The sequence below is a fragment of the Diorhabda sublineata genome, chromosome 1 (genome assembly GCF_026230105.1).
Source record: "Diorhabda sublineata isolate icDioSubl1.1 chromosome 1, icDioSubl1.1, whole genome shotgun sequence".
NCBI classification, from domain to species: Eukaryota; Metazoa; Arthropoda; class Insecta; order Coleoptera; family Chrysomelidae; genus Diorhabda; species Diorhabda sublineata.
Window position 1 is genome coordinate 1492009 of NC_079474.1, and position 19645 is coordinate 1511653.

The 19645-nt window shown below is 33.9% G+C and overlaps 1 protein-coding gene across 1 annotated transcript in view; it reads left to right on the forward strand.

The window, feature by feature from the left end:
• LOC130450403 (carbonic anhydrase-related protein 10) overlaps positions 1-19645 on the forward strand; it is a 201807-nt gene that overhangs the window by 173402 nt on the left and 8760 nt on the right. The window contains exon 8 of the mRNA XM_056788779.1: positions 19221-19361. Coding sequence (XP_056644757.1) covers positions 19221-19361 — 141 coding nt within the window. The remainder of the gene's footprint in view (positions 1-19220; positions 19362-19645) is intronic.

Here is a 19645-nt window from a genome sequence, read left to right on the forward strand (position 1 = left end):
TGTATTATTAAGGTCTCCCTAGTGTAGTGGTTAGTGTACAAGGCTCATATACGATAGGTCCCAGGTTCAAATCGCGTCGATGCGAGATTATTTATTTTTCTAGTTTTTTTTGCTAATAGATGGAATATTGTGTGAAATTCGTGTGGAAATGCCTTTTTTTCCACTAATATTTTGAGAGTTTTCACATAAATAACTATTTTTTAACATTTTGAGAAACTTTTTTGTCCTCTAACTTATTTCGATTCTTAACCAAGCGATTCTTATAAAAATCGACGTAATTTTTTACGAATTGTTACTAATAAGTCCACGATGTGGGCCGTGAAACCGGTCCTATACGGTTATAATGGAATTTTAAAATTTGGCGAAGCCGCGGCACGTTTTACGTACTTTTTGTAAATAACGGAATTCGTTTGAAGTTTGTATAAAATTATTTTCGTAAGTACATTATGCGGAATCCTTTTTTATCAAACAACATCGTTTTTTCCAGAACTACAGGAGGGAAAAATGTCTATTTTAATGGTAGATGTACCATAAAACTTTTTTTCTACTTTAGACACACTTTCGAGTGTGTTTAACTCTAATTTATGCAATAGAGCGTGAAAAAAACGTATTATTAAGGTCTCCCTAGTGTAGTGGTTAGAGTACAAGGCTCAAATACGATAGATCCCAGGTTCAAGTCGCGTCGGCGCGAAATTATTCATTTTTCTATTTTTTTTTTTTTTTTTTCGCTAGTAGATGGAATATTGTGTGAAATTCGTGTGGAAATGCCTTTTTTCCAATAATATTTTGGAAGTTTTCACATAAATAACTATTTCTTGATATTTTGAGAAACTTTTTCGTCCTCTTACTTATTTCGATTCTTAACCAAGCGATTCTTATAAAGATCGACGTAATTTTTTACGAATTGTTACGAATAAGTCCACGATGTGGGCCGTGAAACCGGTCCTGTACGGTTATAATGGAATTTTAAAATTTGGCGAAGCCGCGGCACGTTTTACGTACTTTTTGTAAACAACGGAATTCGTTTGAAGTTTGTATAAAATTATTTTTATCAAACAACATCGTTATTTCCTGAAATACAGGAAGGAAAAGTGCACTACAAATCTATTGCGTTCCTAGAGCGATGTTGATCATTTTTAACACTGTTTGATGTCATTAAAAATGTCAATTTTAAAGGCAGTTTTACCATAAAACTTTTTTTCTACTTTAGACACACTTTCGAGTGTGTTTAACTCTAATTTATGCAATAGAGCGTGAAAAAAATGTATTATTAAGGTCTCCCTAGTGTAGTGGTTAGTGTACAAGGCTCATATACGATAGGTCCCAGGTTCAAATCGCGTCGATGCGAGATTATTTATTTTTCTAGTTTTTTTTGCTAATAGATGGAATATTGTGTGAAATTCGTGTGGAAATGCCTTTTTTCCACTAATATTTTGAGAGTTTTCACATAAATAACTATTTTTTAACATTTTGAGAAACTTTTTTGTCCTCTAACTTATTTCGATTCTTAACCAAGCGATTCTTATAAAAATCGACGTAATTTTTTACGAATTGTTACTAATAAGTCCACGATGTGGGCCGTGAAACCGGTCCTATACGGTTATAATGGAATTTTAAAATTTGGCGAAGCCGCGGCACGTTTTACGTACTTTTTGTAAACAACGGAATTCGTTTGAAGTTTGTATAAAATTATTTTTATCAAACAACATCGTTATTTCCTGAAATACAGGAAGGAAAAGTGCACTACAAATCTATTGCGTTCCTAGAGCGATGTTGATCATTTTTAACACTGTTTGATGTCATTAAAAATGTCAATTTTAAAGGCAGTTTTACCATAAAACTTTTTTTCTACTTTAGACACACTTTCGAGTGTGTTTAACTCTAATTTATGCAATAGAGCGTGAAAAAAATGTATTATTAAGGTCTCCCTAGTGTAGAGGTTAAAGTACAAGGCTCAAATACGATAGGTCCCAGGTTCAAATCGCGTCGATGCGAGATTATTTATTTTTCTAGATTTTTTTGCTAATAGATGGAATATTGTGTGAAATTCGTGTAGAAATGCCTTTTTTCCACTAATATTTTGAGAGTTTTCACATAAATAACTATTTTTTAACATTTTGAGAAACTTTTTTGTCCTCTAACTTATTTCGATTCTCAACCAAGCGATTCTTATAAAGATCGATGTAATTTTTTACGAATTGTTAGTAATAAGTCCACGATGTGGGCCGTGAAACCGGTCCTGTACGGTTATAATGGAATTTTAAAATTTGGCGAAGTCGCCGCACGTTTTATGTACTTTTTGTAAATAACGGAATTCGTTTGAAGTTTGTATAAAATTATTTTCGTAAGTACATTATGCGGAATCCTTTTTTTATCAAACAACATCGTTTTTTCCTGAACTACAGGAAGGAAAAATTTCTATTTTAATGGTAGATGTACCATAAAACTTTTTTTCTACTTTAGACACACTTTCGAGTGTGTTTAACTCTAATTTATGCAATAGAGCGTGAAAAAAACGTATTATTAAGGTCTCCCTAGTATAGTGGTTAGAGTACAAGGCTCAAATACGATAGATCCCAGGTTCAAGTCGCGTCGGCGCGAAATTATTCATTTTTCTATTTTTTTTTTTCGATAGTAGATGGAATATTGTGTGAAATTCGTGTGGAAATGCCTTTTTTCCAATAATATTTTGGAAGTTTTCACATAAACAACTATTTCTTGAAATTTTGAGAAACTTTTTCGTCCTCTTACTTATTTCGATTCTTAACCAAGCGATTCTTATAAAGATCGACGTAATTTTTTACGAATTGTTACGAATAAGTCCACGATGTGGGCCGTGAAACCGGTCCTGTACGGTTATAATGGAATTTTAAAATTTGGCGAAGTCGCCGCACGTTTTATGTACTTTTTGTAAACAACGGAATTCGTTTGAAGTTTGTATAAAATTATTTTCGTAAGTACATTATGCGGAATCCTTTTTTTATCAAACAACATCGTTTTTTCCTGAACTACAGGAAGGAAAAATGTCTATTTTAATGGTAGATGTATCATAAAACTTTTTTTCTACTTTAGACACACTTTCGAGTGTGTTTAACTCTAATTTATGCAATAGAGCGTGAAAAAAACGTATTATTAAGGTCTTCCTAGTGTAGTGGTTAGAGTACAAGGCTCAAATACGATAGATCCCAGGTTCAAGTCGCGTCGGCGCGAAATTATTCATTTTTCTATTTTTTTTTTTTTTTTTTCGCTAGTAGATGGAATATTGTGTGAAATTCGTGTGGAAATGCCTTTTTTCCAATAATATTTTGGAAGTTTTCACATAAATAACTATTTCTTGATATTTTGAGAAACTTTTTCGTCCTCTTACTTATTTCGATTCTTAACCAAGCGATTCTTATAAAGATCGACGTAATTTTTTACGAATTGTTACGAATAAGTCCACGATGTGGGCCGTGAAACCGGTCTTGTACGGTTATAATGGAATTTTGAAATTTGGCGAAGCCGCGGCACGTTTTACGTACTTTTTGTAAACAACGGAATTCGTTTGAAGTTTGTATAAAATTATTTTTATCAAACAACATCGTTATTTCCTGAAATACAGGAAGGAAAAGTGCACTACAAATCTATTGCGTTCCTAGAGCGATGTTGATCATTTTTAACACTGTTTGATGTCATTAAAAATGTCAATTTTAAAGGCAGTTTTACCATAAAACTTTTTTTCTACTTTAGACACACTTTCGAGTGTGTTTAACTCTAATTTATGCAATAGAGCGTGAAAAAAATGTATTATTAAGGTCTCCCTAGTGTAGTGGTTAGTGTACAAGGCTCATATACGATAGGTCCCAGGTTCAAATCGCGTCGATGCGAGATTATTTATTTTTCTAGTTTTTTTTGCTAATAGATGGAATATTGTGTGAAATTCGTGTGGAAATGCCTTTTTTCCACTAATATTTTGAGAGTTTTCACATAAATAACTATTTTTTAACATTTTGAGAAACTTTTTTGTCCTCTAACTTATTTCGATTCTTAACCAAGCGATTCTTATAAAAATCGACGTAATTTTTTACGAATTGTTACTAATAAGTCCACGATGTGGGCCGTGAAACCGGTCCTATACGGTTATAATGGAATTTTAAAATTTGGCGAAGCCGCGGCACGTTTTACGTACTTTTTGTAAATAACGGAATTCGTTTGAAGTTTGTATAAAATTATTTTCGTAAGTACATTATGCGGAATCCTTTTTTATCAAACAACATCGTTTTTTCCAGAACTACAGGAGGGAAAAATGTCTATTTTAATGGTAGATGTACCATAAAACTTTTTTTCTACTTTAGACACACTTTCGAGTGTGTTTAACTCTAATTTATGCAATAGAGCGTGAAAAAAACGTATTATTAAGGTCTCCCTAGTGTAGTGGTTAGAGTACAAGGCTCAAATACGATAGATCCCAGGTTCAAGTCGCGTCGGCGCGAAATTATTCATTTTTCTATTTTTTTTTTTTTTTTTCGCTAGTAGATGGAATATTGTGTGAAATTCGTGTGGAAATGCCTTTTTTCCAATAATATTTTGGAAGTTTTCACATAAATAACTATTTCTTGATATTTTGAGAAACTTTTTCGTCCTCTTACTTATTTCGATTCTTAACCAAGCGATTCTTATAAAGATCGACGTAATTTTTTACGAATTGTTACGAATAAGTCCACGATGTGGGCCGTGAAACCGGTCTTGTACGGTTATAATGGAATTTTGAAATTTGGCGAAGTCGCCGCACGTTTTATGTACTTTTTGTAAATAACGGAATTCGTTTGAAGTTTGTATAAAATTATTTTTATCAAACAACATCGTTTTTTCCTGAAATACAGGAAGGAAAGGTGCACTACAAATCTATTGCGTTCCTAGAGCGATGTTGATCATTTTTAACACTGTTTGATGTCATTAAAAATGTCAATTTTAAAGGCAGTTTTACCATAAAACTTTTTTTCTACTTTAGACACACTTTCGAGTTTGTTTAACTCTAATTTATGCAATAGAGCGTGAAAAAAACGTATTATTAAGGTCTCCCTAGTGTAGTGGTTAGTGTTCAAGGCTCATATACGATAGGTCCCAGGTTCAAATCGCGTCGATGCGAGATTATTTATTTTTCTAGTTTTTTTTGCTAATAGATGGAATATTGTGTGAAATTCGTATGGAAATGCCTTTTTCCACTAATATTTTGAGAGTTTTCACATAAATAACTATTTTTTAACATTTTGAGAAACTTTTTTGTCCTCTAACTTATTTCGATTCTTAACCAATAAAAATCGATCGACATACAACGTTTTTCTACTAAATTTTCGAAATATCCCCTGGATCAATCATATTTTATCTAATTTTTTAGTCCAATAATTCCAATATAAATAAAAGGAATTCTTGATATTTCTTATTTACGAGGCAAAGAAGTAAATGAAAAATTTTTATTTCCATCTCGAGGAAGTAAATAAATACTAATAACGTATCGAATTAAAATTTTTATTTGGTTTCCGGCAGTGATGTCTCGAAATAACTTATAATATAAATTCAAAACACACAAATGGAAGTCGTAAAATTTCGAAAGCAATAAATAACGATATTTCTAAATAAATTTTTTCCTTTAAATATTATTATTTAACCGTATTTTTCAGTAAAATTATTTAATTTGCCTCTCGAAGTTAATGGTTTACATTTTGAGCCTTCTGGGCCTTTCAGCCAAAATTTCAAAGTTATCCAAATTGGAATTAGCAAATTTGGCGAACGTAGCTCAACAACAAGTTCGCCATAATTCTAAATGAATCCCACCCTAGTTCCAGTGACTTAGCAAATTGTTGTTAACAGAAATAACTCCAAATAATCATATTCCATACAGGATAAGTTCAAAAATTTGTCGCCTCTACCTCAAAGAACAATTAGCAAAATATTCACTAGCTTGGTTATGTTTTTTAGTTTTGATCTAACGCCATTAGACTTTTTATAGGGATATAAGTCCTTAGTCCGTCCCTGTCGAGCTTCGATGGAATTTTAAAATTCGGCGAATTCGCGCGGAGTCTTTTTATAAACAGCAGACGTGCCTTCGACGTTTCCTTTCATCACTTAACATAATTATTCATTTTTTTTGTTTCTAGAACTTTGTAGAATGTTATTTAGGTATATAAATGATTCGTGTGAACGCGGTTTTAAATAAATAGTGACGCAATTAAAATTTCTAACAATAACAACTATAAAAAGTGCCGTAAAACTTTATTCCACAACTTAAAATCCCTCCTGAAGTTTAACCAATTTATTTTCCACGCTCGGTACTAGACGTAAAACCATTTCCCGCAAAATTTTCATATAAACTGTCCATTAGCGTGACAGACGTAATTCAATACCTTCAAATGAGGACATTCTCATCATACTTACCTTCAACGTAATTCCTAATCGCATTGTTACGTAAATTTCCCCTTTAATTAATATCTAAATATTAGTTTTCCCTCGTATAATCCCCGGGAACTAATTAGAAATTACTTTTAGAACAATGGTTACGGTATAAGGGTATTAATATTTGGATGTATCAAAAATTTCTTAAGGAAAATTTCGATTCGTTTATTACTTCTCAAACTGTAAATCTTTCGTTGTTTATGATTGTAGTTTAGTCCTGTGAGACGCATAAATGTACCAGATTCGTTATTTTTAAAACCAAAACATCTTTTTGTGGAATTCGTTGATGAATTGGTTGCGTTCTCGCAAATTCAGACTTGGAAGTACCGTTCGATTCGTTTATTACTTTTCAACTGTGATTCTTTTGTTGTTTATGATTGTAGTTTAGTCCTGTGAGACGCATAAATGTACCAGATTCGTTATTTTTTAAACCAAAACATCTTTTTGTGGAATTCGTTGATGAATTGGTTGCGTTCTCGCAAATTCAGACTTGGAAGTACCATTTGATTCGTTTATTACTTTCCAACTGTGATTCTTTTGTTGTTTATGATTGTAGTTTAGTCCTGTGAGACGCATAAATGTACCAGATTCGTTATTTTTTAAACCAAAACATCTTTTTGTGGAATTCGTTGATGAATTGGTTGCGTTCTCGCAAATTCAGACTTGGAAGTACCGTTCGATTCGTTTATTACTTTTCAACTGTGATTCTTTTGTTGTTTATGATTGTAGTTTAGTCCTGTGAGACGCATAAATGTACCAGATTCGTTATTTTTTACACCGATACATCTTTTTGTGGAATTCGTTGATGAATTGGTTGCGTTCTCGCAAATTCAGACTTGGAAGTACAATTCGATTCGTTTATTACTTTCCAACTGTGATTATTTCGTTGTTTATGATTGTAGTTTAGTCCTGTGAGACGCATAAATGTACCAGATTCGTTATTTTTAAAACCAAAACATCTTTTTGTGGAATTCGTTGATGAATTGGTTGCGTTCTCGCTAATTCAGACTTGGAAGTACCGTTCGATTCGTTTATTACTTTTCAACTGTGATTCTTTTGTTGTTTATGATTGTAGTTTAGTCCTGTGAGACGCATAAATGTACTAGAATTGATATTTTTTAGACCGAGACATCTTTTTGTGGAATTCGTTGATGAATTGGTTGCGTTCTCGCAAATTCAGACTTGGAAGTACAATTCGATTCGTTTATTACTTTCCAACTGTGATTATTTCGTTGTTTATGATTGTAGTTTAGTCCTGTGAGACGCATAAATGTACTAGAATTGATATTTTTTAGACCGAGACATCTTTTTGTGGAATTCGTTGATGAATTGGTTGCGTTCTCGCTAATTCAGACTTGGAAGTACCATTCGATTCGTTTATTCCTTTCCAACTGTGATTATTTCGTTGTTTATGATTGTAGTTTAGTCCTGTGAGACGCATAAATGTACCAGATTCGTTATTTTTTACACCGATACATCTTTTTGTGGAATTCGTTGATGAATTGGTTGCGTTCTCGCAAATTCAGACTTGGAAGTACAATTCGATTCGTTTATTACTTTCCAACTGTGATTATTTCGTTGTTTATGATTGTAATTTAGTCCTGTGAGACGCATAAATGTACTAGAATCGATATTTTTAGACCGAGACATCTTTTTGTGGAATTCGTTGATGAATTGGTTGCGTTCTCGCTAATTCAGACTTGGAAGTACCGTTCGATTCGTTTATTACTTTTCAACTGTGATTCTTTTGTTGTTTATGATTGTAGTTTAGTCCTGTGAGACGCATAAATGTACCAGATTCGTTATTTTTTACACCGATACATCTTTTTGTGGAATTCGTTGATGAATTGGTTGCGTTCTCGCTAATTCAGACTTGGAAGTACCGTTCGATTCGTTTATTACTTTTCAACTGTGATTCTTTTGTTGTTTATGATTGTAGTTTAGTCCTGTGAGACGCATAAATGTACTAGAATTGATATTTTTTAGACCGAGACATCTTTTTGTGGAATTCGTTGATGAATTGGTTGCGTTCTCGCAAATTCAGACTTGGAAGTACAATTCGATTCGTTTATTACTTTCCAACTGTGATTATTTCGTTGTTTATGATTGTAGTTTAGTCCTGTGAGACGCATAAATGTACTAGAATTGATATTTTTTAGACCGAGACATCTTTTTGTGGAATTCGTTGATGAATTGGTTGCGTTCTCGCTAATTCAGACTTGGAAGTACCATTCGATTCGTTTATTCCTTTCCAACTGTGATTATTTCGTTGTTTATGATTGTAGTTTAGTCCTGTGAGACGCATAAATGTACCAGATTCGTTATTTTTAAAACCAAAACATCTTTTTGTGGAATTCGTTGATGAATTGGTTGCGTTCTCGCAAATTCAGACTTGGAAGTACAATTCGATTCGTTTATTACTTTCCAACTGTGATTATTTCGTTGTTTATGATTGTAATTTAGTCCTGTGAGACGCATAAATGTACTAGAATCGATATTTTTAGACCGAGACATCTTTTTGTGGAATTCGTTGATGAATTGGTTGCGTTCTCGCAAATTCAGACTTGGAAGTACCATTCGATTCGTTTATTCCTTTCCAACTGTGATTATTTCGTTGTTTATGATTGTAGTTTAGTCCTGTGAGACGCATAAATGTACCAGATTCGTTATTATTAAAACCAAAACATCTTTTTGTGGAATTCGTTGATGAATTGGTTGCGTTCTCGCAAATTCAGACTTGGAAGTACCATTCGATTCGTTTATTCCTTTCCAACTGTGATTATTTCGTTGTTTATGATTGTAATTTAGTCCTGTGAGACGCATAAATGTACCAGATTCGTTATTTTTAAAACCAAAACATCTTTTTGTGGAATTCGTTGATGAATTGGTTGCGTTCTCGCAAATTCAGACTTGGAAGTACCATTCGATTCGTTTATTCCTTTCCAACTGTGATTATTTCGTTGTTTATGATTGTAATTTAGTCCTGTGAGACGCATAAATGTACTAGAATCGATACTTTTTACACCGATACATCATTTTGTGGAATTCGTTGATGAATTGGTTGCGTTCTCGCAAATTCAGACTTGGAAGTACCATTCGATTCGTTTATTACTTTCCAACTGTGATTATTTCGTTGTTTATGATTGTAGTTTAGTCCTGTGAGACGCATAAATGTACCAGATTCGTTATTTTTAAAACCAAAACATCTTTTTGTGGAATTCGTTGATGAATTGGTTGCGTTCTCGCAAATTCAGACTTGGAAGTACCATTCGATTCGTTTATTCCTTTCCAACTGTGATTATTTCGTTGTTTATGATTGTAATTTAGTCCTGTGAGACGCATAAATGTACTAGAATCGATACTTTTTACACCGATACATCTTTTTGTGGAATTCGTTGATGAATTGGTTGCGTTCTCGCAAATTCAGACTTGGAAGTACCATTCGATTCGTTTATTACTTTCCAACTGTGATTATTTCGTTGTTTATGATTGTAGTTTAGTCCTGTGAGACGCATAAATGTACTAGAATCGATATTTTTTAGACCGAGACATCTTTTTGTGGAATTCGTTGATGAATTGGTTGCGTTCTCGCAAATTCAGACTTGGAAGTACAATTCGATTCGTTTATTAGTTTCCAACTGTGATTATTTCGTTGTTTATGATTGTAATTTAGTCCTGTGAGACGCATAAATGTACTAGAATCGATATTTTTTAGACCGAGACATCTTTTTGTGGAATTCGTTGATGAATTGGTTGCGTTCTCGCAAATTCAGACTTGGAAGTACCATTCGATTCGTTTATTCCTTTCCAACTGTGATTATTTCGTTGTTTATGATTGTAGTTTAGTCCTGTGAGACGCATAAATGTACCAGATTCGTTATTTTTAAAACCAAAACATCTTTTTGTGGAATTCGTTGATGAATTGGTTGCGTTCTCGCAAATTCAGACTTGGAAGTACCATTCGATTCGTTTATTCCTTTCCAACTGTGATTATTTCGTTGTTTATGATTGTAATTTAGTCCTGTGAGACGCATAAATGTACCAGATTCGTTATTTTTTAAACCAAAACATCTTTTTGTGGAATTCGTTGATGAATTGGTTGCGTTCTCGCAAATTCAGACTTGGAAGTACCATTTGATTCGTTTATTACTTTCCAACTGTGATTATTTCGTTGTTTATGATTGTAATTTAGTCCTGTGAGACGCATAAATGTACTAGAATCGATATTTTTTAGACCGAGACATCTTTTTGTGGAATTCGTTGATGAATTGGTTGCGTTCTCGCAAATTCAGACTTGGAAGTACCATTCGATTCGTTTATTCCTTTCCAACTGTGATTATTTCGTTGTTTATGATTGTAATTTAGTCCTGTGAGACGCATAAATGTACTAGAATCGATATTTTTTAGACCGAGACATCTTTTTGTGGAATTCGTTGATGAATTGGTTGCGTTCTCGCAAATTCAGACTTGGAAGTACCATTTGATTCGTTTATTACTTTCCAACTGTGATTCTTTTGTTGTTTATGATTGTAGTTTAGTCCTGTGAGACGCATAAATGTACTAGAATCGATACTTTTTACACCGATACATCATTTTGTGGAATTCGTTGATGAATTGGTTGCGTTCTCGCAAATTCAGACTTGGAAGTACCATTCGATTCGTTTATTACTTTCCAACTGTGATTATTTCGTTGTTTATGATTGTAATTTAGTCCTGTGAGACGCATAAATGTACTAGAATCGATATTTTTTAGACCGAGACATCTTTTTGTGGAATTCGTTGATGAATTGGTTGCATTCTCGCAAATTCAGACTTGGAAGTACCATTCGATTCGTTTATTCCTTTCCAACTGTGATTATTTCGTTGTTTATGATTGTAGTTTAGTCCTGTGAGACGCATAAATGTACCAGATTCGTTATTTTTAAAACCAAAACATCTTTTTGTGGAATTCGTTGATGAATTGGTTGCGTTCTCGCAAATTCAGACTTGGAAGTACCATTCGATTCGTTTATTCCTTTCCAACTGTGATTATTTCGTTGTTTATGATTGTAATTTAGTCCTGTGAGACGCATAAATGTACTAGAATCGATACTTTTTACACCGATACATCATTTTGTGGAATTCGTTGATGAATTGGTTGCGTTCTCGCAAATTCAGACTTGGAAGTACCATTCGATTCGTTTATTACTTTCCAACTGTGATTATTTCGTTGTTTATGATTGTAGTTTAGTCCTGTGAGACGCATAAATGTACTAGAATCGATATTTTTTAGACCGAGACATCTTTTTGTGGAATTCGTTGATGAATTGGTTGCGTTCTCGCAAATTCAGACTTGGAAGTACCGTTCGATTCGTTTATTACTTTTCAACTGTGATTATTTCGTTGTTTATGATTGTAGTTTAGTCCTGTGAGACGCATAAATGTACCAGATTCGTTATTTTTTAAACCAAAACATCTTTTTGTGGAATTCGTTGATGAATTGGTTGCGTTCTCGCAAATTCAGACTTGGAAGTACCATTTGATTCGTTTATTACTTTCCAACTGTGATTATTTCGTTGTTTATGATTGTAATTTAGTCCTGTGAGACGCATAAATGTACTAGAATCGATATTTTTTAGACCGAGACATCTTTTTGTGGAATTCGTTGATGAATTGGTTGCGTTCTCGCAAATTCAGACTTGGAAGTACCATTTGATTCGTTTATTACTTTCCAACTGTGATTCTTTTGTTGTTTATGATTGTAGTTTAGTCCTGTGAGACGCATAAATGTACTAGAATCGATACTTTTTACACCGATACATCATTTTGTGGAATTCGTTGATGAATTGGTTGCGTTCTCGCAAATTCAGACTTGGAAGTACCATTCGATTCGTTTATTACTTTCCAACTGTGATTATTTCGTTGTTTATGATTGTAGTTTAGTCCTGTGAGACGCATAAATGTACTAGAATCGATATTTTTTAGACCGAGACATCTTTTTGTGGAATTCGTTGATGAATTGGTTGCGTTCTCGCAAATTCAGACTTGGAAGTACCGTTCGATTCGTTTATTACTTTTCAACTGTGATTATTTCGTTGTTTATGATTGTAGTTTAGTCCTGTGAGACGCATAAATGTACCAGATTCGTTATTTTTTAAACCAAAACATCTTTTTGTGGAATTCGTTGATGAATTGGTTGCGTTCTCGCAAATTCAGACTTGGAAGTACCATTTGATTCGTTTATTACTTTCCAACTGTGATTATTTCGTTGTTTATGATTGTAATTTAGTCCTGTGAGACGCATAAATGTACTAGAATCGATATTTTTTAGACCGAGACATCTTTTTGTGGAATTCGTTGATGAATTGGTTGCGTTCTCGCAAATTCAGACTTGGAAGTACCATTCGATTCGTTTATTACTTTCCAACTGTGATTATTTCGTTGTTTATGATTGTAATTTAGTCCTGTGAGACGCATAAATGTACTAGAATCGATATTTTTTAGACCGAGACATCTTTTTGTGGAATTCGTTGATGAATTGGTTGCGTTCTCGCAAATTCAGACTTGGAAGTACCATTCGATTCGTTTATTACTTTCCAACTGTGATTATTTCCTTGTTTGTGATTGTAATTTAGTCCTGTGAGACGCATAAATGTACTAGAATCGATATTTTTTAGACCGAGACATCTTTTTGTGGAATTCGTTGATGAATTGGTTGCGTTCTCGCAAATTCAGACTTGGAAGTACCATTCGATTCGTTTATTCCTTTCCAACTGTGATTATTTCCTTGTTTGTGATTGTAATTTAGTCCTGTGAGACGCATAAATGTACTAGAATCGATATTTTTTAGACCGAGACATCTTTTTGTGGAATTCGTTGATGAATTGGTTGCGTTCTCGCAAATTCAGACTTGGAAGTACCATTCGATTCGTTTATTACTTTCCAACTGTGATTATTTCCTTGTTTGTGATTGTAATTTAGTCCTGTGAGACGCATAAATGTACTAGAATCGATATTTTTTAGACCGAGACATCTTTTTGTGGAATTCGTTGATGAATTGGTTGCGTTCTCGCAAATTCAGACTTGGAAGTACCATTCGATTCGTTTATTACTTTCCAACTGTGATTATTTCGTTGTTTATGATTGTAGTTTAGTCCTGTGAGACGCATAAATGTACTAGAATCGATATTTTTTAGACCGAGACATCTTTTTGTGGAATTCGTTGATGAATTGGTTGCGTGCAGCAAATTCAGACTTGGAAGTACCGTTCGATTCGTTTATTACTTTTCAACTGTGATTATTTCGTTGTTTATGATTGTAGTTTAGTCCTGTGAGACGCATAAATGTACTAGAATCGATATTTTTTAGACCGAGACATCTTTTTGTGGAATTCGTTGATGAATTGGTTGCGTTCTCGCAAATTCAGACTTGGAAGTACCGTTCGATTCGTTTATTACTTTTCAACTGTGATTATTTCGTTGTTTATGATTGTAGTTTAGTCCTGTGAGACGCATAAATGTACCAGATTCGTTATTTTTTAAACCAAAACATCTTTTTGTGGAATTCGTTGATGAATTGGTTGCGTTCTCGCAAATTCAGACTTGGAAGTACCATTTGATTCGTTTATTACTTTCCAACTGTGATTATTTCATTGTTTATGATTGTAATTTAGTCCTGTGAGACGCATAAATGTACTAGAATCGATATTTTTTAGACCGAGACATCTTTTTGTGGAATTCGTTGATGAATTGGTTGCGTTCTCGCAAATTCAGACTTGGAAGTACCATTTGATTCGTTTATTACTTTCCAACTGTGATTCTTTTGTTGTTTATGATTGTAGTTTAGTCCTGTGAGACGCATAAATGTACTAGAATCGATACTTTTTACACCGATACATCATTTTGTGGAATTTGTTGATGAATTGGTTGCGTTCTCGCAAATTCAGACTTGGAAGTACCATTCGATTCGTTTATTACTTTCCAACTGTGATTATTTCCTTGTTTGTGATTGTAATTTAGTCCTGTGAGACGCATAAATGTACTAGAATCGATATTTTTTAGACCGAGACATCTTTTTGTGGAATTCGTTGATGAATTGGTTGCGTTCTCGCAAATTCAGACTTGGAAGTACCATTCGATTCGTTTATTACTTTCCAACTGTGATTATTTCCTTGTTTGTGATTGTAATTTAGTCCTGTGAGACGCATAAATGTACTAGAATCGATATTTTTTAGACCGAGACATCTTTTTGTGGAATTCGTTGATGAATTGGTTGCGTTCTCGCAAATTCAGACTTGGAAGTACCATTCGATTCGTTTATTACTTTCCAACTGTGATTATTTCCTTGTTTGTGATTGTAATTTAGTCCTGTGAGACGCATAAATGTACTAGAATCGATATTTTTTAGACCGAGACATCTTTTTGTGGAATTCGTTGATGAATTGGTTGCGTTCTCGCAAATTCAGACTTGGAAGTACCATTCGATTCGTTTATTACTTTCCAACTGTGATTATTTCGTTGTTTATGATTGTAATTTAGTCCTGTGAGACGCATAAATGTACTAGAATCGATATTTTTTAGACCGAGACATCTTTTTGTGGAATTCGTTGATGAATTGGTTGCGTTCTCGCAAATTCAGACTTGGAAGTACCATTCGATTCGTTTATTCCTTTCCAACTGTGATTATTTCGTTGTTTATGATTGTAGTTTAGTCCTGTGAGACGCATAAATGTACCAGATTCGTTATTTTTAAAACCAAAACATCTTTTTGTGGAATTCGTTGATGAATTGGTTGCGTTCTCGCAAATTCAGACTTGGAAGTACCATTCGATTCGTTTATTCCTTTCCAACTGTGATTATTTCGTTGTTTATGATTGTAGTTTAGTCCTGTGAGACGCATAAATGTACTAGAATCGATATTTTTTAGACCGAGACATCTTTTTGTGGAATTCGTTGATGAATTGGTTGCGTTCTCGCAAATTCAGACTTGGAAGTACCGTTCGATTCGTTTATTACTTTTCAACTGTGATTATTTCGTTGTTTATGATTGTAGTTTAGTCCTGTGAGACGCATAAATGTACCAGATTCGTTATTTTTTAAACCAAAACATCTTTTTGTGGAATTCGTTGATGAATTGGTTGCGTTCTCGCAAATTCAGACTTGGAAGTACCATTTGATTCGTTTATTACTTTCCAACTGTGATTATTTCGTTGTTTATGATTGTAATTTAGTCCTGTGAGACGCATAAATGTACTAGAATCGATATTTTTTAGACCGAGACATCTTTTTGTGGAATTCGTTGATGAATTGGTTGCGTTCTCGCAAATTCAGACTTGGAAGTACCATTTGATTCGTTTATTACTTTCCAACTGTGATTCTTTTGTTGTTTATGATTGTAGTTTAGTCCTGTGAGACGCATAAATGTACTAGAATCGATACTTTTTACACCGATACATCATTTTGTGGAATTCGTTGATGAATTGGTTGCGTTCTCGCAAATTCAGACTTGGAAGTACCATTCGATTCGTTTATTACTTTCCAACTGTGATTATTTCGTTGTTTATGATTGTAATTTAGTCCTGTGAGACGCATAAATGTACTAGAATCGATATTTTTTAGACCGAGACATCTTTTTGTGGAATTCGTTGATGAATTGGTTGCGTTCTCGCAAATTCAGACTTGGAAGTACCATTCGATTCGTTTATTACTTTCCAACTGTGATTATTTCCTTGTTTGTGATTGTAATTTAGTCCTGTGAGACGCATAAATGTACTAGAATCGATATTTTTTAGACCGAGACATCTTTTTGTGGAATTCGTTGATGAATTGGTTGCGTTCTCGCAAATTCAGACTTGGAAGTACCATTCGATTCGTTTATTACTTTCCAACTGTGATTATTTCCTTGTTTGTGATTGTAATTTAGTCCTGTGAGACGCATAAATGTACTAGAATCGATATTTTTTAGACCGAGACATCTTTTTGTGGAATTCGTTGATGAATTGGTTGCGTTCTCGCAAATTCAGACTTGGAAGTACCATTCGATTCGTTTATTCCTTTCCAACTGTGATTATTTCGTTGTTTATGATTGTAATTTAGTCCTGTGAGACGCATAAATGTACTAGAATCGATACTTTTTACACCGATACATCATTTTGTGGAATTCGTTGATGAATTGGTTGCGTTCTCGCAAATTCAGACTTGGAAGTACCATTCGATTCGTTTATTACTTTCCAACTGTGATTATTTCGTTGTTTATGATTGTAGTTTAGTCCTGTGAGACGCATAAATGTACTAGAATCGATATTTTTTAGACCGAGACATCTTTTTGTGGAATTCGTTGATGAATTGGTTGCGTTCTCGCAAATTCAGACTTGGAAGTACCGTTCGATTCGTTTATTACTTTTCAACTGTGATTATTTCGTTGTTTATGATTGTAGTTTAGTCCTGTGAGACGCATAAATGTACCAGATTCGTTATTTTTTAAACCAAAACATCTTTTTGTGGAATTCGTTGATGAATTGGTTGCGTTCTCGCAAATTCAGACTTGGAAGTACCATTCGATTCGTTTATTACTTTCCAACTGTGATTATTTCGTTGTTTATGATTGTAATTTAGTCCTGTGAGACGCATAAATGTACTAGAATCGATATTTTTTAGACCGAGACATCTTTTTGTGGAATTCGTTGATGAATTGGTTGCGTTCTCGCAAATTCAGACTTGGAAGTACCATTCGATTCGTTTATTACTTTCCAACTGTGATTATTTCGTTGTTTATGATTGTAGTTTAGTCCTGTGAGACGCATAAATGTACTAGAATCGATATTTTTTAGACCGAGACATCTTTTTGTGGAATTCGTTGATGAATTGGTTGCGTGCAGCAAATTCAGACTTGGAAGTACCGTTCGATTCGTTTATTACTTTTCAACTGTGATTATTTCGTTGTTTATGATTGTTGTTTAGTCCTGTGAGACGCATAAATGTACCAGATTCGTTATTTTTTAAACCAAAACATCTTTTTGTGGAATTCGTTGATGAATTGGTTTCGTTCTCGCAAATTCAGACTTGGAAGTACCATTTGATTCGTTTATTACTTTCCGACTGTGATTATTTCGTTGTTTATGATTGTAGTTTAGTCCTGTGAGACGCATAAATGTACTAGAATCGATATTTTTTAGACCAAACCTTCTTTTGAATACCAATTCGTAATTCCTGCAATAATGGCAAGAATATTAACTAAGAGGCTTAGAGATAGTACTTTAGATCAATGAATCTACAAATCTACCTTTGAGTACCCACATTCACAGTGAAAGGGAGGTTCTGAGAAGCTGGAGAAGATGTCAAAGTTGCAGTGGGCTAAAAAACGTAAAAATTTAACGATTAAAAAATGAGAAAGAGTTTCATGGAATCAAAATTTGAGGTTTTTGGATCTAGCTGAAGATTTTGCATAGGTCAAAGAAGAAACAGATGTCAGATCCATGTGTTAACTCTACTTTGAAACACAGCGAAAATACGACTGATAATCTGATGAAAATTCATTATCCAGCATGACAACGATCTCAATCAATTACAGTCGCTCTATCTGATTGAGTTGTGGGACAAACTTCACAGGAAAGTCTTCGGAATATCCTGAAAAACGAATAAAACCAAATAAACGACAGATAGTGCAAAAATCACGCACCGAAATCATAAAAACAACAACAACAATCACAAACTGTATTTCATTTATATAATCAATCATTTTTTTTTTAATTACCTTCACTTGTACGTGGTTTTATGAGCTTGGGATCTAAAGGTTCCCTACTGTTAGTATATCCCACCACTTTAATTGCGTTCGGGTTCGAATTCGCCGGTCGTGGGTTCGAGTTTGTCGTTGTGGTGTATGTTGAACGAAAATTCATCGAGGATCCCTCGTAGACGTGTTAACCTTTCCAAATTAGGGGTTTGATAGTAAATCAACAACAATCTTCTAAGGTTACAATATTTAACAGACCATTAACATTATCTAAAGGTTTTATTCACTCCAAGTAACCTGAATACATAAAATTCGTGATAAAGTACACGCCATCTTGAACGTGTAAATGTTAAATTGATAAAATTGATAAATTCCCGTTGGTTCCAACTCAATTTCGACACGAATATAGAGATAATTTTGATAGATTCGATACCAAAAATTGTTTCGAGTGTACTAATTCTACTTTTCCGTCAGTCTAAGTGTAAAGACCGATGTTGTTAAGTCTCCAGAGACCGCCTGACTAGCAGCCGCCGTCGTCTTGCGGAGGCGGCGACCCGACCAAATAATCCAGATTAGAAGAGTTCGTCGCAACATAAATCTAGACTCACTACGGGAAACGGAAACTATGTAGTACTTTGAATTACATTTCGAGCGATGCAAATTACGAAGTTTCTCACACGGTCACAAACCTTTTTACTTTCGGTTTATTTTACTTTGATTTATACTTTGATCTAACGAAATACGGAGTGTATTCATTATGTATCTGAAAGTTTCGTTTCTATATACGAAAATTTGAAAAAAAAAATAGTCGTCGTCTCATTTGGTCGACCAGTGTGTTGTTGAGCTACGCATTTCGTACGCTCTCGTCGAAACTTTGCTACCCGATATGTTTATCATAGTAACTACCGCCATCTGTGAGTTAAATTAGGTATTATCGATTGAAATATGAAGTCTTTTGTATTCGGGTGAATCTTGAGGGTCTTATCCCTTCCGGAGTACTTGGAAAATGCGATAAATTCAAGTCCCACTTCTGAAAATCAACTTCCTATCGAATTCAATCGAAATTTTCTTTATTGCAGATGCTCGGTCTCCGAAGACTAATGCAAGGGGACGCCAAACACCCCAAAGCGCCCTTAGGAAACAATTTCAGACCACCGCAACCGTTGCATCACCGACCAGTAAGGACAAATATTGACTTCAATGTTAAACATCGAAGTGATGTAAGTATTTACACACTACGCAAACAGTAATAAGCCTTTTAATGGAAATCTTGTCGCCATTCGGGGTAGAAATTTTCTTTGTTAAGAAGATTGTGAAGGTGAACACTCATCGATTTTAGTTTTATTATCAAATCTTGTTCAGAACGAAAAAAAATCTGTGAAAATATAATTTAACGTGAATATTTTATTATTATTAATATTCTTCGTATTAGATAACTTTTAATTTTCCAAAATCCACTCTGTATCTCTGCATTCTATGACTGAGGTATCGATCAACATATTAG